This window comes from Daldinia caldariorum (assembly GCF_022478825.1).
Source record: "Daldinia caldariorum strain CBS 122874 unplaced genomic scaffold F4812scaffold_9, whole genome shotgun sequence".
NCBI lineage: Eukaryota > Fungi > Ascomycota > Sordariomycetes > Xylariales > Hypoxylaceae > Daldinia > Daldinia caldariorum.
In genome coordinates this window covers 1169217-1190830 of record NW_025953045.1, presented here as the reverse complement: position 1 = coordinate 1190830, position 21614 = coordinate 1169217, and the positions used below count along the sequence as shown (strand labels likewise).

Genomic DNA, 21614 nt, shown 5'->3' with positions numbered 1-21614 from the left:
ATTTGGAATGAGTAATGTATATCCCCTTCATATTGTATTTTGGGTAACGGTTTAATGTCACGTTTGAAGTTCTATTGACCTAGCAGCCAGGTCCCAGGATTTACCTCAAGACGGCTTATTCGGGCCATCTTCTAGAAGAGGTACATGCTAGGGTATGGATCATGAAAGCATCATCATATGGTTGGTTGATAGTTGACACACTATCCACTTACTTACATACTTCCACATCTTGGAAACTTGCATTGCAGGAGTTATTAAGCACATTAGGTTACTTGTACTTAATATCCAACCTGTCGTCTTGGACTCAAAGCGCACAAGACAAAAAAAAGCGTAGTAGAACGTTGTAGGTGAATTACTACCGATCGCAGCCTACGACATGAACGCCAAAGGCGCCAGCTCAAGGCGAGCCTCATAGGGGATACCTATGTATATAATAATAACCCTGCTTTTTGCGACAAAAAAAACTTCGACCTTACAAGCCGATAATAGCTCATGTCTTTCTTTTTGCGACCTCCGAAACTCCGTCGTAGAACTCAATAGCATAGAACCTGATATAACCTGCCCAGACGCCCGCTAATCGTACTCGTAGAGTTGATAATGATGATGATATACGCCGAAGGGAGAGAATATTCTCTCATACCCCCTCCCCCCAAATACCCGAGACCAAAAAAACAAACACGCGCGCGCGCATATAGTGAGTGTGTTTATTTATTAGTCCTTCCGCCGCGACTCATATGCCGCGACGGCAGCTTCGAGTTCGCTAAGGCTCGAACGTTCGCCGTACGCCTTCTCCAGAGCCTCATTTCGGCGCGCCTCCGCCGTGGGCACGGGTATCGGTACAGTGGCCGGGATGGCCTCGGCGCTGCGGAACAGCTGTTCCTGTTGGACGTGGTGTTCCTGCTGCCACTTCTCGGACTTGACGGCTTTGTATTTTGCTAGGCCGTATCCTTTACCGAGGGGGGAAGGGGTGTTAAGTGTTAGCCGGTGTCAACCATGGGGTTGGATGTTATAATAGGTAGGTAGGTAGGTATACTAACCAATTCCTACGGCTGCGATTGTTGCAGTAGCACTAGAGGTTATTGTTAACACATATCGACGTGTGATGATAGGGTTTGCTTGTACTTACATCGTCCTCTCGACACGTCCTGACTTGTGTAGAGCTGGGAGGTAGTGCGGGTAGACAGGCGACGCGGCCGAGAAAGGTCGTGGTGCGTTGAAGTTGGCAGGCATTTTGATATGGTATGCTATTCGGAAGCGCTGCAGGGCACCTACGGGATCGAAGACAAGAGCACACAAGAGCAGACGAGTAACAGGTGGGTAGGATATAGGTTTATCGAGACGGGTTTACTTTAAAGTAGGTACCTAGGTAGGTAGGTAGGTAGTATTACCGTTTCGACGAGACGAAGTTGGAGTTGGAGTTGGGATGGGAGTTGATCAGGTAGTGACAAAAGCTCCGCCTAACTTAGAAAGGAACAGGACAACTTTAATATATATAAATTCTAAAATAGAGGCAACACAGAAGCAGCTACGGATGAAATATAGGAATAACTTAGGCTCAGTTCCTTGGCAGGCACAGATGGGTTTTACACCCGGTATAAATACTCCAAGATATGCTGCGTCTCCTGAGGTGCCAGCGATCTTAACCGGGCTTCAACCAGAAGAGGCTTCTGGTGCCGGTACCCAAAATCATGCCTTTTTCGCTGATTGTACCGTCAGATTCGAAAGGACAGCGCGAGCGAAATGGTACGGGTATGAGCCGAGATGGGTCGATGTGACGCATGAAATATATGGGCTAGACCACTTTTTTTTAACTCTAGATATTAAGAGGGTATTAGAAGTACGTAGTAGGGCGGGTAGATCGAAAGATGGAACATGGGGGGGAGGCGAAGGGTAAGGGAAAGCGGGGAGAGGATTAACGAGGCGCATATGCAATGTCGTGTGATCGTGGGGTCATCACAAGCATTTTATACCTTCTTCTCCAAAGTGATAAAACCACGCTATGTAACAAAAAATACAAATATATTAGATTATGCGGTAGATGATTTGGGAATATCGTGGTTAAAGTTTTTGTTATGGTTTAAGGGGGGAATGGAGAATAAACTCGACACAAGTCTAACAAGGACTAGGGGGGTGCCGCCTTACCGGGACAGGCCGAGGTTTTAGGCCTTTTTATTTTTTTTATGGACTATTCACCTACTCCGTTTAGATGGTTTCCCCCTGAAGCCTCGGCCGACTTCAAATCCATACTAGGTAATATAAACATAACCCGGCAGTTGATCATACGCTTGCTTTTAACGAGACGAAACAGATAAAACACTAGATATCTCTCGAGATCTTCTAAAGAAACATGTTTTGAACTTGGTTAGCTCGAAAATAGAAATCCCGAACCGCTAGACGTATGACATTGGTTGTGCATCCTGGGTTGAAACACGGCAGCATTGTATTCATATTCATATCCATATCCATATACCAGTCATCAATATTTCCTATACCCCCCTATCATCTACACCCCCTACCAGCCAGATCTCACTCACCTCACGTCTAATAACGACATACCTATCCCGTCCTGCAAGTGACGAGACGAGACGCCCGTTCCCAACTCGAGTAATAAGCCACTAGGTCTATATGCATGTGCCGAGCTGAGCGATTGGCCACTTGTACATTACATGTCCCCTCCCCCAGACCGTTAGTTAGGTAGGTTAGCTTCGCGATGGAAGCATTCTTCCTAATCCGGATGCCACAAGCGTCAGTCTAGTAACACACGTATATGTATACCTTGGCAGTTATCAATGCACCTATCAGGTATCTATCCAAGCCCGTCGATGAAGGGCTTGGTCGTTTGACAAGCAGCAAGCGACCGTTTTAAAAGACCGCCAGTCGAGGTTCCACAACGCAATGGAACCTTGGTCGTGGTTGGCACAACACAGTACGAGCGATATACATGAGGTACATACTTGGCAAACCTGTGTCGATCTACATTTTATGCCTCCTTTATATCTGGTGGTCGGTGCCGGGTAGCTTACCTTACCTGAGGTACTTACGGTCGTAAGCTTCGTGGCACCAATATCACTTGAAGCAAACAGCACAGACGATGCCGAGATGCAGCAAGTAAGTAAGGTAAGTAATATCAGGATTGTAAATAATAGATACCCAACGAGGTAGGTATCTAACCTATCACTACGTAGGATGAGAGGTACCAATTAATCCCGGGCTCGCATAGTACTGCATATCTAAGACGCTATAGAACTCGATACTCAAAGCGATACGTGATTCGTAAAAGAATAATTCGCATTTGTCTAATTCATAGCCCGAGGTCTTCCAGCACCTCGATTTTTGTTTTGCTTTTTGGTCCGTGCTATCTCGACACGAGCAATTCGTTCCACTTACGACATCAGAATCTCATCTTGGATATCATTACTCTCTATCGTTTTAGCCTCCCAAAAGCCGCCCCCCCTTCGTCAGGTCATTAACGACTACCTGCGAGTTTACCGTTTCGAGACGGGAATTGGACTGCGCTGAAAATTATATACTCCTAAAAATTCCTGCCTCATCAAGCAGCCGCCGTACCGATCTTGTTCAGGCCCTTGAGGGAACCCAGGCTTAGGGCCAGTCCTTGTGATCTGCTTCTTATGCGGACGAAACCTGTGATTGGCCCATCTTCGCCTTCCTTTTCGATACTCAAGTTTGCCAGAGCATCCTCGCCTGCAAATCGTTAGTAGTTGGTAACCAACTAATAAATCATGACTAGCTGATAGTAAAGACTTACCAAATACGCTCTTGGCATATAGGTTGGCGCTCAGGAATTGACAATCGCCCTTCATGCTGGCTTCCGGCGTTAGGCAGTTCATATTCGTGCAAGCCATTAGTTGCTCCAGGAATTCGCGGAGGCTCTTGGCCTTGCTGTTGATGTTGACCTTGTTCTCCCACTCGAATTCCGTCCACATCGTGCGGAACTGAGTCTCGGTACATGTGGCGGGCTGGATGTAGTCCATGATGTCGACGTGCAGGTCATTGAGAATAACAACATTGGTGTCGGTGCTGTGGGCTCCGTCGTACACCACGTTACCAAATATGACTCCCGTATCTGTCGATGAGACTTTAATAGTACACTGCACATTATGGAAGTCGTGCGGGCCAAGGTTCTGCGTAGTGGGTCGTTCGACAACCTTGAGGTCACCTAGAGTAGCGAACTCAACAGACAGATTCTGGAGCGTCTCGGTCGTTTGGTTGACCAGAAGAACATCCAAGACAATGTCGAACTGATGTACGTTAACATATGCCTCGGCGTATACAGGATCGGAGAAACCGGTAAGCTGAACGACGCGGCTTAGTTTCGATGTAAGGTCTTCTGATACGGCCTCTCCACCAGTAGCCCTCTCGAGGTCAAGCTCGATCTCGTCAGCACCGTCTGCTACGTTCTTCTTAGATAGCTGTCTAATCTGAACGACGTCGTCAACTTGAACAGCAGTCTTGGCCTTTTCGAAAGCAGCCTTTGCCGCCCGCTTCTTTTCTTCGACTTGGACCATAGCACGGAAAGCCTTCCGCGTATCGTCGAGGAATACTGTTTCCAATTCTTTCCTCTCGGAGAACTCCGCCAACGACCGAACACAGGACATTATCCTGTCAACGGAATCTTCGTCGATGGGAGCCTTGACGAATTGCGACTGACCGACGCGAATGATAGAAATCATAATCAGCATAGCTTCGGCCCTGAGGGCGTTCGTTCGGGCCTTGTCCGAAGAGATCTCGGAATGCCGCATGACCAGCTTGGTAAGGGTTGCCGAAAGAACAGCAGCCAGGTAATAGTCGCCTTCGAGGATGAGCTGGCGTAGTGGAGGCTTCTGAGCAGCCTTGACAGCTTCTAGTTTGGCGGCCGCTGCCGAGCTGCTAGTAAGGGCTGTCTCAGTAGCGTACGTGCCGTCGGCAAGGACTCTTCTCGAGCCTGACGGTGCTGCCGACTTGGAGTGACCGTTAACCTGCTCCTTTTCCTTCTCTTCATCGCCGTCTACATTGTCCAATAGTCGCTGCTCGGAAGCAAGGATAGGTATCTCTCCTAGACTTGCGCGTATACTCTTCCAGGCATCACGGATATCTTTCTCTTCCAGAGAATACTCGCCGATAATCCAGATAATCCCACGGTAAACTTTGCCTGCTCTCACTTCGCTGAGAGTCTCAACTAGTCGGGAGACAATAGATGGCCGAAGCTTTGGGAACTTCTCCACCACTTCCTTGACAAAGCTAATGACGTCGACAGCGGAGGAATTGCTGAAGTCGGCAATGAAGTCCATAAGTAGATCGACAACGCTGGCTGCAACTTCCGAAAACTTGATGGCACATTGGTGAATGGAGTGGATGAGGAGCTGTCGGTATTCGGCGTTCTTCTCGTATTCCTGATCAACAGTCTTAGACAGCTCCTTCTTGAGTAGTAAGATGACCTCTTCCACATTCTTGCTCGACACCATCTCCAGCGCGATGCTGAGGGCCTTTCGTCGGACGTCGATGTCGGGACTAGATAGCGCACGTAGAATCTCCATCACTAGATCGTCGAGTACGCCCTCGTTCTTCTGTCGTAGCTGGTCAACCCGATCAAGAACGATGAGTTTCACATTGTTATCGGCTTCCTTTATGCTGAGTTCGATAAATTTAGCCGCTGCCGCCTTTACCGCAACCGGGTTGCTAGTTAACGCTGTTAAAGACGAAGCAGCTTCGTAGACGACCGTCGAAGCTCCGGCCTCCAATAGATCGAAGATGAGTCTTAAGTAACGAGCCTACAATTATTAGTGGATAAGCTCACCAACTTAAAGTCTGGGCTTGGCTAGTTTACCTTGTGCTGAGGGTTCTGAACTGCATCTTTTCGAATGAACTCTAGCTCCACCAACTGTAACAACTCCTCGGCGTTCGGAATGCCTTCAAAAACGGAGCTCAGGTATACTAGGGCCTTCTCGTGGTCAATGCTAGCCAGAGCAGAGAAAGCATTGCGCTTGCAAGTAGCATCGCTCTCTCCCTCGAGGAAAGTAGCGATCAGCTCGGAGGCGTCCGGGATGAGGGATGGTGAATGTAAGAAGATGGAAGAGATGGCAAAGACTGCGTTCTTTCGGACGTAGGCGTGGCGGTGCTCAAGGCAAGCCCGAGCAGAGGATAATAGGGGTTCGATAAGCTCTGGTTCTCGTAGCTTGCAAAGGAATCGTAACGTATTTCCCCTGATGTATTCGTTCGGGTGCTGAAGATCATTTCTAATGCCATTGCTAAGTCCAAAGCTGTCAGCAAGCGAATCCTGTATGCCTACCTAACCTAAGGTAAGTATAGCTATTTCTTTCTGCACTTACCAAACAAGAATCATCTCCTGCTTCAGTTTGCCGGAGGAGTCGAGCTTGGGGCAGATCTCGTAGTAAAAATATAATAGTTTCTTCAAGGGCTTATATTTTGAAGGCATGACGAATCGGATAATGTGCATAAGGAGCTGAGGCATAGGGTCTCCATTCAACATGATAGTTAAGATGCGCTTCATGGTGTCGACCTTTGTCTCATCCGTACCCTTTTCCAGCTGCATGCGCAGATCTGACATGGATGGGACATCTGCAGCATTGTCCTGGTGGACTAAGCTATATGCGTTTTCGAGGAAAGTCGCCATGTTGAATAATTGTTGCGGCTTACGCCGACGTGGTGGACACGAACAGATATATTAGGATGTATGTAGATAGACCAACGCGGAACGAGGAGGGCCAGATCAATCTTGGGTTAGGTAGACCAAGTTCAGGTATTATATTGGAGGGTCGTGTCGGGAGAATAACGGCTTCGAAAGGCTCGAGGGATGGTGTGAGATTCGTTAGATACACAAGGCTGAAGTAGAATTGAACAATTAAAAGAGCCGTCCCAGCAGTTAAAGAGGTGGTTTAACGAGGTCAATGCGAACATGCATCCCAGTTGAAATTTGCTGGGGTCGAGGAAAGATGAACGGGCGGTGATGCTGTTATGGAGTTTTGGTGATGATTGGAATTGAAATCCGTCCAGGCTGGCCCCAAAATCCAAATGTCCAAAGCTGGGAGTACCTAGGTACCTACACATAGAAATCTGTCCCTCCTGAAATGGCTGCACAATGGGATGGGTTCTAAAGTGAATAAGGCAAGCTGATTGGTTGTTATGCAAAGTTGAATTAAATAATCCGTTGCCCGAACATTAGCCAGGTGAAGTTTCAAAAGTGCAGGTTAGCGCAGGTTAGCTTACAGGTGCCAGCCTCAACTACATGAAGGGTGGATCCGTGTTTGTGGCTTACGCAAACATCGTACCTCTAAACTCATGTGGTATGTAACTGATATACTTCCCCACGCACATGTTGCCGTACCTAGCTTCCCTCCCCCTGCCCCGCCGAAACTTTCTAGACCTGCCCGCGCCAAGCCGTCGTCCAGTGAAGCCTCGTCGCAACATTAAGCAAGGCTAAAGTTACCTAAGATAGCGACACCCTTCAGAACGCGGGTGTTACCTCCGTCATTAATAAATCCATTAGCTACAAAGTTAAAATCTAAGACCGTACATCCTTTATCTTTCTATACTCGTACAACTCTCTAATACCTTTCAACCGTCATAATTAAAAAAAAACACCGACATGGCTTCTTCCGGTGAGACATTCTACCTACGATACTAGTAAGTACGAGCTGCAAATAAATACATAAATAAATACATAAATAAATAAATAAATAAATAAAGCTTGAAGCTAATTGATCTCTACAGTTCAGGCCACTCGGGTCGTTTCGGTCATGAATTTCTCGGTACGCTTACCCACGATTCCCACGCCCATCCTTCGCCCATCCTTCGCCCATATATACATATACATATATATCTGTGACCTAATCAAGCACCGATGTGGGTTGGAAGAGGAAGCTGATCAGCCTCGCAGAGTTCGACTTCAGAGTAGTAGGAGACGGTCGAAGCGCGGTAGCTCGATACGCGAACAACTCCAACTACCGAAATGACAGTCTGATCCGAAAAGAGAGTATGTCAGCACCTATCTCTTATTATACATTCCACGAACGAGTTGCTCTTTCTCTCTCCCGCGGGGCAACCAACCCGAAGCAGCGAGAAGATATTGGGCTAACGATGAATACAGTGTGCGTCAGTTCAATAGTGGTGGATGAGATCAAGCGCATTGTCAAGTCGAGCGAGATCATGAAGGAAGACGATGCCAAATGGCCGCAGAAGAACAAGGATGGCAGGCAGGAGTTGGAGATTCGCATGGGCAATGATCACATATCATTCGAGGCGAGTAAACTTGCTTTTTGTCTTCACTCTCTTGACATACTATCGTGGAACAGTGAACGCTAATACCAAATGCAGACAGCCAAGATTGGTTCCCTAATCGATGTGACGGAATCAGCAGATCCCGAAGGCTTAAGGGTATTCTACTACCTAGTACAGGACTTAAAGGCTCTCGTATTCAGCTTGACATCACTTCATTTTAAGATCAAGCCCATCTCTTGAAGGGCTAAGACGGATATGGCGCACAGGTGCGAGCTTATGATCATCATTATGTATACATAGAGTAGTACGACATTTCCCTCCGAACCCCTTAACAATATACCCCCTTACCGCGAAGTTGTGAAATGCTGCACTATTCCTGTCTGTCGTGAACATGATGTGATGCCTCCCGTTAAAAAGGAGAACGAGACCAGGACCCAGACCTCTGCGCTGGGCTATGCTCAATATCGAGTTCCGTACTCCCCCATATTTGCCTTATGAAAATGGAGATGCCAGCTAACACCATTCCCTATGATTTCCTTCGCTTTGCCAAAAAATTACTTACTACTACTATTCGAGCGAGTGGCCGTACCGTATGCTATTCTGGCGTCCACTGTCGGGCATCAACTGTGTAATCGTTCATTCCATATAAGAGAAAACAAATCCCACACGGCTATCGAAACTCCACAGCGCCAAAGCACCCTCTGTCTTCTACGTGCTTAAGCTCTAACTGTTGGAATCTACAATGGTAACCAGTCATATTAGCAACAATACTCTTAATAATACGTCTCTGTTGGTCGTGGCCTGAGTGGTAATAGATGTGGGACAAAAGCAAGATAAGACACGATATTTTATGCATATCAACGCGTACATGTAAGGTATGTATGTGGATATATGAAGCAGGATAGGTATTGAATATAACAAAGACGGGGAAAAGAAGGAAAACATAAACATACTTCTCGCTCTTTGAGTGGAAATATATACCACTGACGCTCCCTTCTTTCTGATTGAAACAGATATAGTAGAAGCCTTCGAAGCTGGCTCCGTTGATCGTGCGGACTCGATGGTCAGGAACGAGGAAATGTTCCTTCCAACGCATGAAGATGTTTTCCCGTTGAGCCAAGTTTGGAATGGTAACGGGTCCCTTGCGTACTTGTTTGGCATATTGTCGGAATGCCGTGAACTTGCTCCAGTGACTCAGATCGATCTTGTCCGTCGCACCCCAGCCTGCATGCTTCGTGATGAAGCCATACTTGCTGCCGATGATCTCGCCTTCGAAATACGTCGTCAGTGTCGGATTATCTTCCGTCAAGCCTAAGGGATGCACCTTGCATTAGCATATACAGTCCAAGTCCTATAGTTCGGAAAGTTGAGGGGGTTGATACGCCACATCACGGCGATTGGTACAAAAATATAAACCCAATGAAACGAGGAAGATTGGTTGAGAATGGGGTTGGTGGATTGGTAAAGACGAACCTTGGATTCTGAGAAACCCGCAGAGGAATGACTCCCGCAAATCGATATACTTGATTTCCACTTGCACATCGTATACTTGTCGTTCCGATTGCTGCGTACCATGGAATTTGCTGCCGGGTCGTAGGAAGGACGAGGGTGACGTCGGTATTATCTTGAGCAGAGTTAGCAAATGCATGGTGCTTCAGCAACGGGAATACATCATGTATTATCATCGCTAACAAAAATACATAAATAAGGGGCATACAAACTTACTCGAATATTAGTGTAGTCATATCCCATTGATGGCGCATAAATATCCCCTTCCTGCGACCGACTCGACATCGCGCCGTATTCTAACTTCTCACCGTCCGCGCCGATGGAGGTTGCAACATCATAATTGCCACTAGATCTTTGCACTCTTGATGGCGCATCGAAGTCGTTTCTAGCCAATGCATCATGTTCCTCGTCTGTGGGCTTATGAGCTGACGTGGTAATCTGGGAGAGAGTGCCGGAGCGGTCAGGAGAAAGTGTGGGTTCGGTGCGACTCATTAATTCTGGCCCAGGAGATTCTGTGGCTGATCGCGAGTCTAAAATGTCGTGTTGAGCATTGGTGGAAAGTGGTGCGCTGACTGGTTCAGGAGAGGCTGATGATGTTTCTGGACTATCAATGTTCATCTCAAGTCCATCTTGTTCAGGTCGCCAACTACTGCCCGTAAATCGATGTGCTTCTTCGGGATCGGGGCATGATGAACTATGCGTTCTCGGAGGCAGTTCCGGAGGTGGATTGCTTGACGGTGTAGGCATACTGTCGACGCTGTGAGATGATATATGATGGGTGATGGGCGTGTAAGTGTGCGTGTGAGTGTGAGGGTGGCGATTCTTTGTCTCCCCCTTCAAAGTGAGATGTCTCGAGTGACAACGCGAGGGCTTGCGCGTAAGGGTTGAACAATGAAGCCTTACGCTGAGGTATGCGCTGTATTAACTGAAACCAAATAAATGTACAAATAAATTAATGCAAGAATAAGCTAAGTAATAAATAATGGGAAAAGTTGAGAAGCCGCGCCGAAAAGGAAAATGAGAAAGGAAAAAGGAAGTATCTCGTGATTTCAATGGAATAGGTTTTAAAAAAAGTTGGTTAGCACGAGCAAAGAAGAGGATTGGGGAGAGAGGTTGCTAAATGTCAAAAGAAAGAAAAAAGGGTCGTAAGAACTTTAGGTAAAGCCGTTAGTGACAGGATTGCAGGTAGCATGGAAGTTTACAGAAGTGCTGCTAGTAGTGCTCGTAGTTGCTAGTAGTGCTACAGTGAGTTGTTGGAGGCTTGGAGCAATAGCCTTGAAGGTCTGGGGGTGGGGAAAGAATAAGGACCCAATAGCTAGGGTAGACAGGGGCGGTAAGCCTATTATTAGACCCGTAGTATAGCCCTTGGTCTTGGTAACCTTCACCGCATGAAGTGCGCATATGTAAGCTTTGATGCGTTTGGGAACAGGAAGCACATGGGCAGGAAGCACCTGGACTTCCAGCTTCCTATGTAGGTCTAGGTACCTAGGTAGGTACGGTTAGGTACGGTTAGGTACTCGCTCTAGGTACGGATGCGTATGTAAGAAAGAGAGAGATAAGCAGAGCCGATAAGGTTTCGACCGTACGATGGGAATAAAGCCGAACAGGATTTTCTAGAAAACCAGGAACAGTCTTACACTATACCTAATCAATCGTCAGCCAACCTCTTGAAGCCGAGAACTACATATTACGGAATATTACCCGACTATCAAGATGGATTATTAGATTGGGCTAAAGAAAACTTGTGTATCAATGTGGCTGCTTACAGTACATATGTAAGTAATACTAATAGGAAAATCACAGTATTCAGTAGGTGTCAAAAGAAGCGAGGCGATAATACTAACCACCCAGATACAGTACATCTAGGTACCTACTTAAGTATAGGTTAGTTAATGTTCAATTAACAAAACCATAACCTTGGGCTATCCCAAGTTTGCATCCGGAATGTTGTCAAATAGAAAATAGGAAATAGGAAATAGGAATGCTCATGCTCATTCAATTTCCGATGGCTTTCTTTATCTAGAGCCCTGCCTAATGCGTGTCTTAAACATCATGTGCCATGTGCTGCATAGATGAACACGCCATGCATGTCGGAATACGGGAGACAGCTTACAAAGTATCTACCTAGGTAGGCAGCTAGGATGGATATCTATAATTCTGACAGCACTGACTAAAATAACACGATGGCGTCATCCAAATATTACGTAGAGAAGCTTAATTAGACGGTACCCTTGAAAGTCCTAGAATTCAACTTTTCTCTCAGCAATGTACAATACTTACCTAGACTTACAATTTACAACTTTCTTCCAAAGGTACCTCCTAACCTAAGGCTCACCAAACAAGTCACGGCGCGTCTCGTGGCTGCATATTCGGTTCTATAATGCCACGGTACACGTATGCCGCCAACCTCCACTTAAATAACCACGTGAAGATACAAAAAGAGCTGTGCTCAGCGGGTTGGGCGGGAGCAGTGGATACCCTATCTACCTGAGTATAACTGGAACTGCGCTGCTTGTGCTATTACCTAAGGTACGGTTTACCGAGGTAGGTATTCCAATAGGTTAGGTTAGGTAGGTACCTATATCCTATATCCTATTGAACCTGACCTATTGTTTAGGGTGCCTACACCTAAAAATGGGGAATGCTTTGCAGCTACGATTAGCGCTATATACTATGAAAAGTCAGTAATTACACACTAAGATATTTTGGTAGGCAACTTTTGTATTGTACAGGTACCTAACCTTTGAGTATCGATCTTCGAATACCTACCAGGTAGGTAAGCTTATCTGATCTGATATATTTCGTTCACTTAGTTGGACTTCATCTTTAATATACCTCGATTGCGCGTACTCGACCCCCCACAATCGGCTTTCGAATCACGTCGTACTTAAAGGATTCATATCGTGTCAGCCCGGTACCAATCATCCGTATATCAAGTATCCACTTTCTCTCCTTTTTTTTTCTTCTTCTTCTTATAGAAAAAAGGAGGTATAAGAAGATCGTCCAAATGGGTTCCCCTCTACAGGTCATCCTCACCCGGCCGCGACATCTGCATTCGCTTCTTCCGGTTTGAACCCCCTAAAATACGCTCGGCGGAAAGAATTCAGGTCATCTGCCGTACGACCTTTCACCTGTTCTTCCCTCTTCCTCTGCGCCAGTGCCGCCACGTCAACATCCGAATCTCGTAGACGGCGGTAAGTAATTAATCTTCGCGACCCTGAGGAACCTTGTCAGTCCAAACACCCACAAAAAGTGGTACTTATATAGTAAGCCTACATTTATTAAACACCTGAGAGCAGACGGCCACGACGCTCAGGCAAGGGTGTGTTGGTATAGGAATTTCTTGTTCCTCGTCATTGGCCGACGGCATCCAGAAAGACAAGCGGCCATCGTCTACTAGTGTATCCGAGGCGAAGTCTAGTATATCATCTAGCATAGCCGTGAAACTGTACGGTCTCTTCGGAGGAACGAATGTCGGCTTCCTAGTTTTCGTTAGCAATTGCTATCAGGATTTCCTAGGGCGAGCTACTAACTGGTACGACCGCTTCCCCTTTTCTACAAGCCAGGCGTCTTTCTCCGGATCTCTACACCCGAGAACTTTAAGCCCCTCCCTCACGCCGTATGGTGGGTCGCAGACGATGCCGTCGAGTATCCGCGCTCTTCGTATGGGACTGTTGGTTAAATCGCTGACGAAGACGGCACCGAGCAGGTGCTCGAGTCCGTATTGCTTAAAGTTACCTTTTAAGCTCCTCTTTCCACCTTCTCCCCTGACGCTACGGCCATCTATATCGCTCCCCATGCCAAGGGCGCCAAAATGCGCACATGCTATAGGAAAACTGCCAGTTCCAACAAATGGATCATAGAATATTTTTCCCGGTGCGGCGAGAGCAATATTGGCAGTGATCAATGCCAGTTCCGAATCCATGGAAGTTGTGCTGATATATCCCCTCTTTTTAAGGTCGTAAGTTTTGATTACCTCTCGTATACTGTGGCCTACGAGACGACCGAAGTATGCTTTTAAGGGGTTAGGCAAGTTCCGCGGTACTGAGTCAAACTCCCATTCCTCGAAGATAGTAAATTCCTGGTCTGGGGACTTGAGAAGAATCAGTCCGTCGAAGGGAAGATAGGCGAAGGTATTAATAAGTGCCAATTTATTCTTTTCCGGTCGCGAACCCTGATAAGCGTCTATATTGATCTTAAACGAGACATCTTTATATTTAGGCCATAGGTGAGCAGTGTCACGCTTCACTGCGGCGTGCAGCTCGTCATACGTCTCTCCTGCTCCCCAGAGCTCATGGATGGTTTGTGCCAAGACCGAACGTCTTAGGAGAGCTTTTGCAGCCTCTTCTGACTCCAGCCGGACTATACAAAAAGGCGACTAGAGAGAATGTTTGTGAGCATAGAGCTTTGAGGAAGCCAGTTACGGTAATATGCTATAAATTATTACCTCGTCGCTATATGAAATAATTTCCAGCTTAAGACCCTCAACAACAGCGAGTGACTGAATTTCCGGCAAACGGAAGCTCTCATGAGACTGAGAGAAACGAATGAGATAGTCCATTTTGAACTGTGAGTCTTGAGCGTTTCGTAGTTGCTACAGGCAGATTAACTTGGATGTGTTGTATGTTTTTTGCTTCGAAATTATTTGTAAATTGCTCCATCTGAAGTTAGGAATAATGTTTGATACCTACTGCTAGGAATACTAAACATGTAACGAGTGAGTCCGTTTGTACCTAGAGGTTTCATAAAAGTGAAAATAAAAAAAGAACGTTGATAATAACAGAGGGTGTGTTTCTAAGAGAAAAATGGCCGAGTGCTTGGTATGGCGCTACTATTGATTTCTGCATGGCCCGCTTTAGTGCCATTGAGTCTTTAGGATTGCTGGAGGTAGTATTCGTTAAACCGCCCTAATCTTATAAAGAATATTGCTGTTAGTTTTACGGTGGAGGGTCGTTGTAGGTTAAGTACCTCTAACATAGTAACTTCAAAAGTTCGCGTTTCTATCTCGATATCTTATTAATACCTTAGGTACCTATATCCAACATCAAATTCCGGGCAACACCTATTACATTTTATAAGTCCCGGAATCTTATCACGTACCTAGGATACTCTGCTCGTGATGTTTTCTTTCTCTGCGCCGAGCGTCCATCAATCTTCAAAATGCTTCGTCACATACGGAGTGATGGGCCATCCCGACCCCCAAAACTTACCAACGAAGGGAAAACCCTGGAGCACGTTATTGTCGCAAGACTTCGTTTACAAAGTATGAGCACCTATGTCTAAATTATTATATCCAATGCGTTTACTAATGCGGCTCAGGTTGATTTAATTCTCCCAGCAGAACTAACGCAGCTCGTCAAAGACAAGCTCATAGGTGATCCGAGCCGAGCACCTGTATTTTATAAGGTCATCATGAAACTTGGACAAGTCCTAGAGGGTGACTTCTTCACCGAATACATCAAGATAGGTAAGTTAGTTTCTTGCTGCTGCCGCTCTACAGATGTCAAGGTTAACACGAGGACAAGGCAATATCATGATGCTCTCGGAGGGAAGAATAGATTCCGAGAATGTGTTTTCTCTAAAAGAAGGTATGCATACCTAGCCTATATATTTATCCACTCTTATTAATATAATGCGTATAACTGACAATAATCTTTTGAATATTCTAGGCGTGCTCACTATGTATCTCGATAAAGAGACGTATGAGCGAGCTGGGCTTGTTGGAAGACCTCACGGAGTTAAGGGTAAACGAGGCCTCAAGCCGAGATGGAGTATGTTCATCAACGTATCAATTTTCGTTGCGATTGCTAATCAAGCTCTCAAGTTGTACAATTCGATCTTCGAAGCCCCTCGATGCTTCACGGGAAGAAGGGTTTTGATAGATTAGCATACGCATGCAAGAATGTCTTCAACGCGCCTGTCACATGGCTTTTTCACAATCTTTCGAAGAGTGAGTTGCGCATATTTATTTCCTGCCTAGTTGCGCCATTACTCATAACTATGTGGCATAGCACCCGTCCCTGATCCTCTCTCGCGGCACTATCCTGTGAAGTATACATCATATCCTAAGATCTCCGAGGATATCTCTGCAAAGATGCCATCGCTCAAACCTCCAGCCACTATTTTATCAAACCAAAGTCGGTTAGATTTAGATGAATTCGCCACGGACTTATACGAGTGGCTGTCTCTAGTCAGACTTGATAGTCCGCGAATCAACGTGGATGACAAAATCGACCCATATCTGTCTAGTTACGCCGTTCCTGGTGATCTCGATGACCTTTCGGAAGGGAAGCTGTGCCGAATTAGCTGGCAAGGCTTTGTCCCGCCGAGGTGGACTCGACAAACATTGGTGGATGTGATACTCGCCCTGCCAGCCAAGTCATGGTTTTCCCTAAGTACTACAACGTTCGCGAGAGATATCATCGGAGACAGCGCCGACTGTACTATTTTCAGACCACCTAACGCGTCTGGGGAGTATCTCCTTTGGGATATCAGGAAACATAATTGAGACACATCGCATTCCTAATTGGTAAACCAACCAACCTAACTAATCCTGTCTCGAACGAACATTGCGATCTGCGAGATTGCGCTCTGCTATGGCATCTTCAACTAGCTGTCTAAGTGCAGCTTGGCCAGCGTCGGAGTTGAAGTCGTCTCGCCCAGCTAATTCTTCTATCCTCCTTCGAAATTCGGGATCAACTTCGAGCTCAGTCTCATCGGTAGGTGCGACTGTGCTAAGAGATATGTTCAGACCTTGGGGTACGGGTGGCGCAGCGTTTGTGTCCGCATTCGTTCCATTCGTTCCATTGGCTCCATTCGGTAGAGTTTGGGTATGGCCAGCTTCCTCCTTGGTCTTTAGATACTCAGCAACCTCTGGAAATTCACCCTCTTCATCTATCTTCTGGAAAGCAGTATATCCATCAGAACCTTTGATCGAAACATCAGCTCCCAACTCCTCAACTAGGACGCGAGCAGCTTCGACTGTTTCAACCACGAAGAGGGCCGTCTCTTCGTCTTCGTCGCGCAGGTTAACATCGACATTGAACTCGCGAATTAAGGTGCGGAGGAGATCGAGATGATTGTAGCTCGCAGCCGCGTGAACTAGGGAGTATCCGTGGGAGTCTTGTTCGGAAGCTCGACTAGGGTTCTCTCGAAGGAGGGGCAGTAGATCTGGGCTGTTGTCGGCAGCTAACAGGAACGGGTTGGCAGACATGGCGACCGGAAGAATTAGATAGTTGGGGAGTTGAATTTGTCGAGAAAAAAAAAAGAAGGAAGGGAAAAGATTACTGCTAGCCAAATAAATTGGTATGAGAAATGGAAAACCTTGAGCTTTACTTAGTACGATGGCTACTCCAGAATTTTAGATCGCATACTTTAGGCCGTATGAAAAATTCGGATTGATAAATTGAAGAGTGGGCTAAGGTATGACGCACGTTGGTAAAATCGAATTAAGCTTCTCAACCCCTCATCCCCTCGCTAAGTTCTACCTACCTAACAACCCCCTCCATCGAAAAAACGAAATACAATAAAATGGTACCTAGGTACATGTAGAAGATACCTTCGAAGCTATTATAAGATATAAGCAAATCACTAGTAAGAATCCTCCCACTCTCTACAAATAACCTCATTATTTATCAAGACTCTCGATATCCTATATATAATTAGCTTAAGACGATGAAGTTTGTACCTTCGGAGCTGTCATGTTTTTGAGCCCGTAGCCTCGCTTTCGTGGTGATAGAGGACCAGTGAGTGCTCGCTGGACTTGGTGATACGTATACCCAGTCCATTTTGAAAGGTCCATGTATGTCAACTCGGGGTGATATTTCTTCAAGACGCGTATCTCGAGCCGTTGGTCCCTAGTAAGCTCGGGCGCCTTTCTCTTAATGCTATTAGGGTCCCTATATCGCCAATGTGGCCGTCGGTTTGTTTCAGAGGGCGTGGCGGGCTCAAGCACCCGTGGATTCTGTTGCCGTTCGACGAGGCTTTCGGCAGGCACAGGGGAAGGCGATGTGGTTACTAGCCGTTGACGACGTACCCAGTCGATTCTTTCTTGCAAGTCCATTTTTTTTTGGGGGGGGGGGGAGACCAACGTTACGAATAGGCTGAAGGTTTCAAGTAGGAGAATCTTGACTGAGTGTGAAATGTCACAGGCGTACGGAAGGTAGGTAGCATTTATATACTTGTATTAGAGTTTCTGTATCTTTCTATACAAAATCGGGTGGCTCAGTACTTATTCCTTATAGGGGTTGAAATAGAGTAAGGGGAGCCCCTAAAAATATTAAGCCCCGCTAGTTGACAGTGTCAATATGGTTTACGGTAGTGACTCAACGCCGAGAATACCTGCCTTTGTTGCCATTGTTATCTTAGGTAAGATTTGGTAACGAATTTCATTTAGTACCTAAAGTTAGGTACTTGTACCATAGTAAGGATTTAACATTTTGACTCAGGCCGGGCAACAACGACAAACTCTATTTGTAAGGCTACCACAATCTGACATTCTGTTATAACAATACCTAATAATTCAGGGACCTAACAAAAGTATAAAGGAAAGAATATCCTTGAACCCATTATTTTATGCTTCAATCCCGCAACTTAAAAAAACCCGGGTATACCTAGGTAGCGGGCAGCCAATGCCTCCTCCTCGTCCTCACAATTGTAAATACACTCACCACCTCATATCATCAAGGCGTCTCATATCTCCACGTGCCGCTACCTTCACGAATCCACTACCAAAATTTATTCTACGCACAGAATCTCATAGAGTATACCACTCTCTTGTTTTTCACGGGAAGAAGGCTCATTTTAGCGGATTACCCAAGTCGGGTTTACCCTCTAGTTCTACCACTCTTCAACGTCAACAATCAACCATGGCGACTCCCCAAGTGCCCTACCGTGACCAAGACCCCAAAGCGGTAGCGAACCTGGTTGCCGCTCTGAGCAATAAGTCCAGAATTAAAACTAAGAAAACTACATTTGATGTCAAGGGATCGCCTGATGGCTTCACCGTTGACTCCTGGCGCTTGAACGACTGGGACTACAAGAAGAGAAACCTTCCCACTTATGCTAGGGGTCTCTTCACCACCAAGAATCGCAAAGGAGAGCATGAGATTGCAATCCGGGGTTATGATAAGTTTTTCAACACTGGCGAGGTCACCGAAACGAAATGGGATAATATCTTAACGAAAACCCAAGGCCCATATGAGCTCACTCTGAAGGAGAACGGCTGCATCATCTTTATTAGCGGTCTTGAAGACGGATCCCTGCTTATCTGCAGCAAACATTCCACTGGAGACCGTAGCGATGTCGAAGTGAGCCACGCCAGCGCGGGTGAACGATGGGTTGACAAACAGCTCGCTACTATCGGCAAGACTCGACAAGAATTCGCCCAGGAGCTGAGGAAACGAAATGTGACCGCCGTGGCGGAGCTATGTGACGACGAATTTGAGGAGCACATCCTTGCTTACGGCCCTGACAAGGCCGGCCTGTACCTCCATGGAATTAACGTCAACGTTCCCGAGTTCGTAACCTATTCCGGCACTCTTGTCCAACAGTTCGCCGACGAATGGGGTTTCCGCAAAGTCAGTCTTAAGACTTTTGACGATGCTAACTCTGTCAAATCCTTTTTAGAGGCAGTTGCAGAGTCGGGAGCGCATGAAGGTCGAGATGTTGAGGGTTTCGTCATTCGTTGCAAAATGTCTCCCAATCCTAGCGAGCTACCATATGGAGATTGGTTTTTCAAATTCAAATTCGAGGAGCCATACTTGTTATACAGGCAGTGGCGGGAATGCACTAAGGCCCTAATCGCAGGCAAGCCCCCGAAATTCAAGAAGCACGTCAAGATTACCCAAGAATACCTAGGGTACGCCCGCCAGAGGCTTGCTGCAGACCCTAACATGGCGAAAGCCTATAATCAGAACCATGGAATCATTGCTCTTCGCGACGATTTCTTGGCCTTTAAGCATATGAAGGGCTCAGAAGCTGCTAATATCGAGAACGAGTCCGAAGGCAACGAGCTGGCATCCGTCTCCCGCGACGTCGTCCTCGTGCCTATCGCCACTATCGGCTGTGGAAAGACCACTGTTGGTATTGCCCTGACACATTTGTTTGGTTGGGGTATTATCCAGAACGATAATATTACAGGCAAGCAGCGGCCGGTAAAGATGGTACAGTCCGTTTTGGCGCTTCTCAATGATCATCCTGCCGTTATAGCGGACCGGAACAATTCGGCGCGTCGGGAGCGAGAACAAATTATTAAAGACATCAAGCTACAACATAATGGAGCACGTCTCGTTGCTCTCAATTACGTCCACGGCAATATTGACGATATTCGGAAAGTGACTAGGGAACGCGTATTAAACCGTGGAGATAACCACCAGACTATCCAAGCCGCTTCGGAGGAGTCAAAGGTTATTGGAATCATGGAGAACTTTATCGAAAGATTTGAGCCTTGCGATCCCGAACGTAGTCCTGATGATGGGTTTGACTTGGTCGTCGACCTAGATCCTACGCTGGATAGCCGTGCTAATGTAGAGACGGTTGTCAGGGAGCTACATCGGAAATTTCCATCGCTAGTCCCTAATATCCCTACCGACGAACAGCTAGACGAGGCTGTCAAGGCTGCTATTGAAGATTACAAGCCCGACTTGAGGCATATCATCCCCGACCGAAGCAGGAAACAAGGTAAAAAACAGGCTCAGCAGACAAAGAATCAAGAATCACAACCCCCAAAGAAGAAGCCTTTAGAATACATGTCTATCTCTGTTCACGCTCAAGATATTAAGGTAGCTCTCGAGTCTGCCTTCAAAGGCACAGATCCGGAGACACAGCGGTTCTACAGGCAGCTACAGCAGACCCGGCGCGTCCAGGCTCTATTCCACGTAACGCTGATGCACCGCGTGGGGGCTAAGCAGCATCCTGAATTATGGAATAAGTACACGTCGCTGCATGCTGAAAATCAGGATCCGGATGGGAAGTTAGGGGAGTGCAATATCCAGCTAGAGCGCGTCGTATATGACGATCGCATCATGGCTATAGTTGTGCGCATCCTTGATGAAGAGGAGAAATGGACCTGCGTCAATAAGGTACCCCACATAACGGTCGGGACACGCGATGACACGGTAAAACCCAAGGAAAGCAACGACCTACTCCAGCGGTGGCTCGAGGTTGGTAGCGGACCTGACACAGGTATCGGCGAACGGGTCATCGAGGGCAATACCATAATTAAGGGGAGCGTCCGTGGCGTTCTGTCGAGGTAGGATCTCTGGGAGCAGCCATTTTCAGGGCTTCGAGAGTCCCAGCGAAATCAGGGGAGAGGTGGTAGTTCCCGTGGCGGAAGAGGTGCTCGTTCTGGTGGACAAATGGAGGAAACAAAGGCAAGTGGGCGGGGAGAGGTAAGGGTAAAGGCAAAGGCAAAGGTAAAGGGAGAGAAAATGGCGGACATGGTACGCAAGAGCGATGTTATACCGCAAAACATGATATTCCAGAGTTGAAAAAGTACCCATTATTGTACCCGCATGTCGTATATCTGGATTGTGCTCTATTATGTACGTCCCCCAGAATATCAAGACCTTCGGGTTATCTGACTTCTTGGTGTTGGTAGCAGTTTCACGAATATTGGGACCGTTAGGTATTTGTATAGAAAGTAGCGTCTTAACAATTGATGAATGCTGCTCAGAGTGTTTCATCAGAAATCTCATGTGAAATAGAAGTCTTGCGTATTGCACGCAGAACACATGTATGTAATATAGACCAGTCAGTTGCAGGGGTTGTCCTAAGGAGTTTATATTGAAGATAGGAGGCAGGTATTCTTCTCGAGCCAAGTGAAGTCCTCCTTATCCCACCCCCCCTGTTTTTTCCCTAGCAAGTTACCA

At 46.6% G+C, this 21614-nt stretch overlaps 9 protein-coding genes across 9 annotated transcripts; 3 read left to right on the top strand and 6 right to left on the bottom strand.

Annotated features, from left to right (window-relative positions):
- Positions 1-627: 627 nt before the first annotated feature.
- Positions 628-1359, bottom strand: F4812DRAFT_405123 (uncharacterized protein). The gene is made up of 3 exons (XM_047932275.1): positions 1127-1359; positions 1038-1069; positions 628-947 (listed from the first exon to the last, which is right to left on the bottom strand). The coding sequence occupies exons 1-3, from the start codon at positions 1228-1230 to the stop codon at positions 712-714; spliced, it is 372 nt and encodes a 123-aa protein (XP_047789998.1). The 5' UTR covers positions 1231-1359; the 3' UTR covers positions 628-711.
- Positions 1360-3119: 1760 nt separating this feature from the next.
- F4812DRAFT_430489 (Coatomer, beta subunit) lies at positions 3120-7090 on the bottom strand. The gene is made up of 4 exons (XM_047934358.1): positions 6327-7090; positions 5825-6245; positions 3767-5768; positions 3120-3702 (listed from the first exon to the last, which is right to left on the bottom strand). The coding sequence occupies exons 1-4, from the start codon at positions 6629-6631 to the stop codon at positions 3551-3553; spliced, it is 2880 nt and encodes a 959-aa protein (XP_047789997.1). The 5' UTR covers positions 6632-7090; the 3' UTR covers positions 3120-3550.
- A 426-nt stretch (positions 7091-7516) lies between these two features.
- Positions 7517-8690, top strand: F4812DRAFT_404955 (Mago nashi protein). Its single transcript, XM_047932273.1, has 4 exons — positions 7517-7641; positions 7729-7766; positions 7895-8256; positions 8332-8690. The coding sequence occupies exons 1-4, from the start codon at positions 7604-7606 to the stop codon at positions 8473-8475; spliced, it is 582 nt and encodes a 193-aa protein (XP_047789996.1). The 5' UTR covers positions 7517-7603; the 3' UTR covers positions 8476-8690.
- A 76-nt stretch (positions 8691-8766) lies between these two features.
- On the bottom strand, positions 8767-10723 carry F4812DRAFT_405027 (vacuolar import and degradation protein-domain-containing protein). Its single transcript, XM_047932274.1, has 4 exons — positions 9961-10723; positions 9709-9859; positions 9189-9546; positions 8767-8972 (listed from the first exon to the last, which is right to left on the bottom strand). Exons 1-4 carry the CDS (start codon positions 10489-10491, stop codon positions 8906-8908), a joined length of 1107 nt encoding a protein of 368 aa, XP_047789995.1. The 5' UTR covers positions 10492-10723; the 3' UTR covers positions 8767-8905.
- A 1711-nt stretch (positions 10724-12434) lies between these two features.
- F4812DRAFT_430483 (tRNA guanosine-2'-O-methyltransferase) lies at positions 12435-14520 on the bottom strand. Its single transcript, XM_047934357.1, has 4 exons — positions 14192-14520; positions 13278-14122; positions 13021-13226; positions 12435-12961 (listed from the first exon to the last, which is right to left on the bottom strand). The coding sequence occupies exons 1-4, from the start codon at positions 14303-14305 to the stop codon at positions 12777-12779; spliced, it is 1350 nt and encodes a 449-aa protein (XP_047789994.1). The 5' UTR covers positions 14306-14520; the 3' UTR covers positions 12435-12776.
- Positions 14521-14730: 210 nt separating this feature from the next.
- On the top strand, positions 14731-16272 carry F4812DRAFT_404865 (ribonuclease P 40kDa subunit-domain-containing protein). The gene is made up of 6 exons (XM_047932271.1): positions 14731-15007; positions 15064-15211; positions 15270-15332; positions 15414-15515; positions 15569-15694; positions 15756-16272. The coding sequence occupies exons 1-6, from the start codon at positions 14864-14866 to the stop codon at positions 16250-16252; spliced, it is 1080 nt and encodes a 359-aa protein (XP_047789993.1). The 5' UTR covers positions 14731-14863; the 3' UTR covers positions 16253-16272.
- Positions 16272-17208, bottom strand: F4812DRAFT_404890 (ankyrin repeat-containing protein). The gene is made up of 2 exons (XM_047932272.1): positions 17118-17208; positions 16272-17067 (listed from the first exon to the last, which is right to left on the bottom strand). Exon 2 carries the CDS (start codon positions 16955-16957, stop codon positions 16292-16294), a length of 666 nt encoding a protein of 221 aa, XP_047789992.1. The 5' UTR covers positions 16958-17067; positions 17118-17208; the 3' UTR covers positions 16272-16291.
- F4812DRAFT_430477 (uncharacterized protein) lies at positions 17130-17988 on the bottom strand. Its single transcript, XM_047934356.1, has one exon. It carries the CDS (start codon positions 17804-17806, stop codon positions 17411-17413), a length of 396 nt encoding a protein of 131 aa, XP_047789991.1. The 5' UTR covers positions 17807-17988; the 3' UTR covers positions 17130-17410.
- Positions 17989-18124: 136 nt separating this feature from the next.
- On the top strand, positions 18125-21479 carry F4812DRAFT_430476 (tRNA ligase). Its single transcript, XM_047934355.1, has 2 exons — positions 18125-21287; positions 21347-21479. Exon 1 carries the CDS (start codon positions 18375-18377, stop codon positions 20997-20999), a length of 2625 nt encoding a protein of 874 aa, XP_047789990.1. The 5' UTR covers positions 18125-18374; the 3' UTR covers positions 21000-21287; positions 21347-21479.
- Positions 21480-21614: the final 135 nt, after the last annotated feature.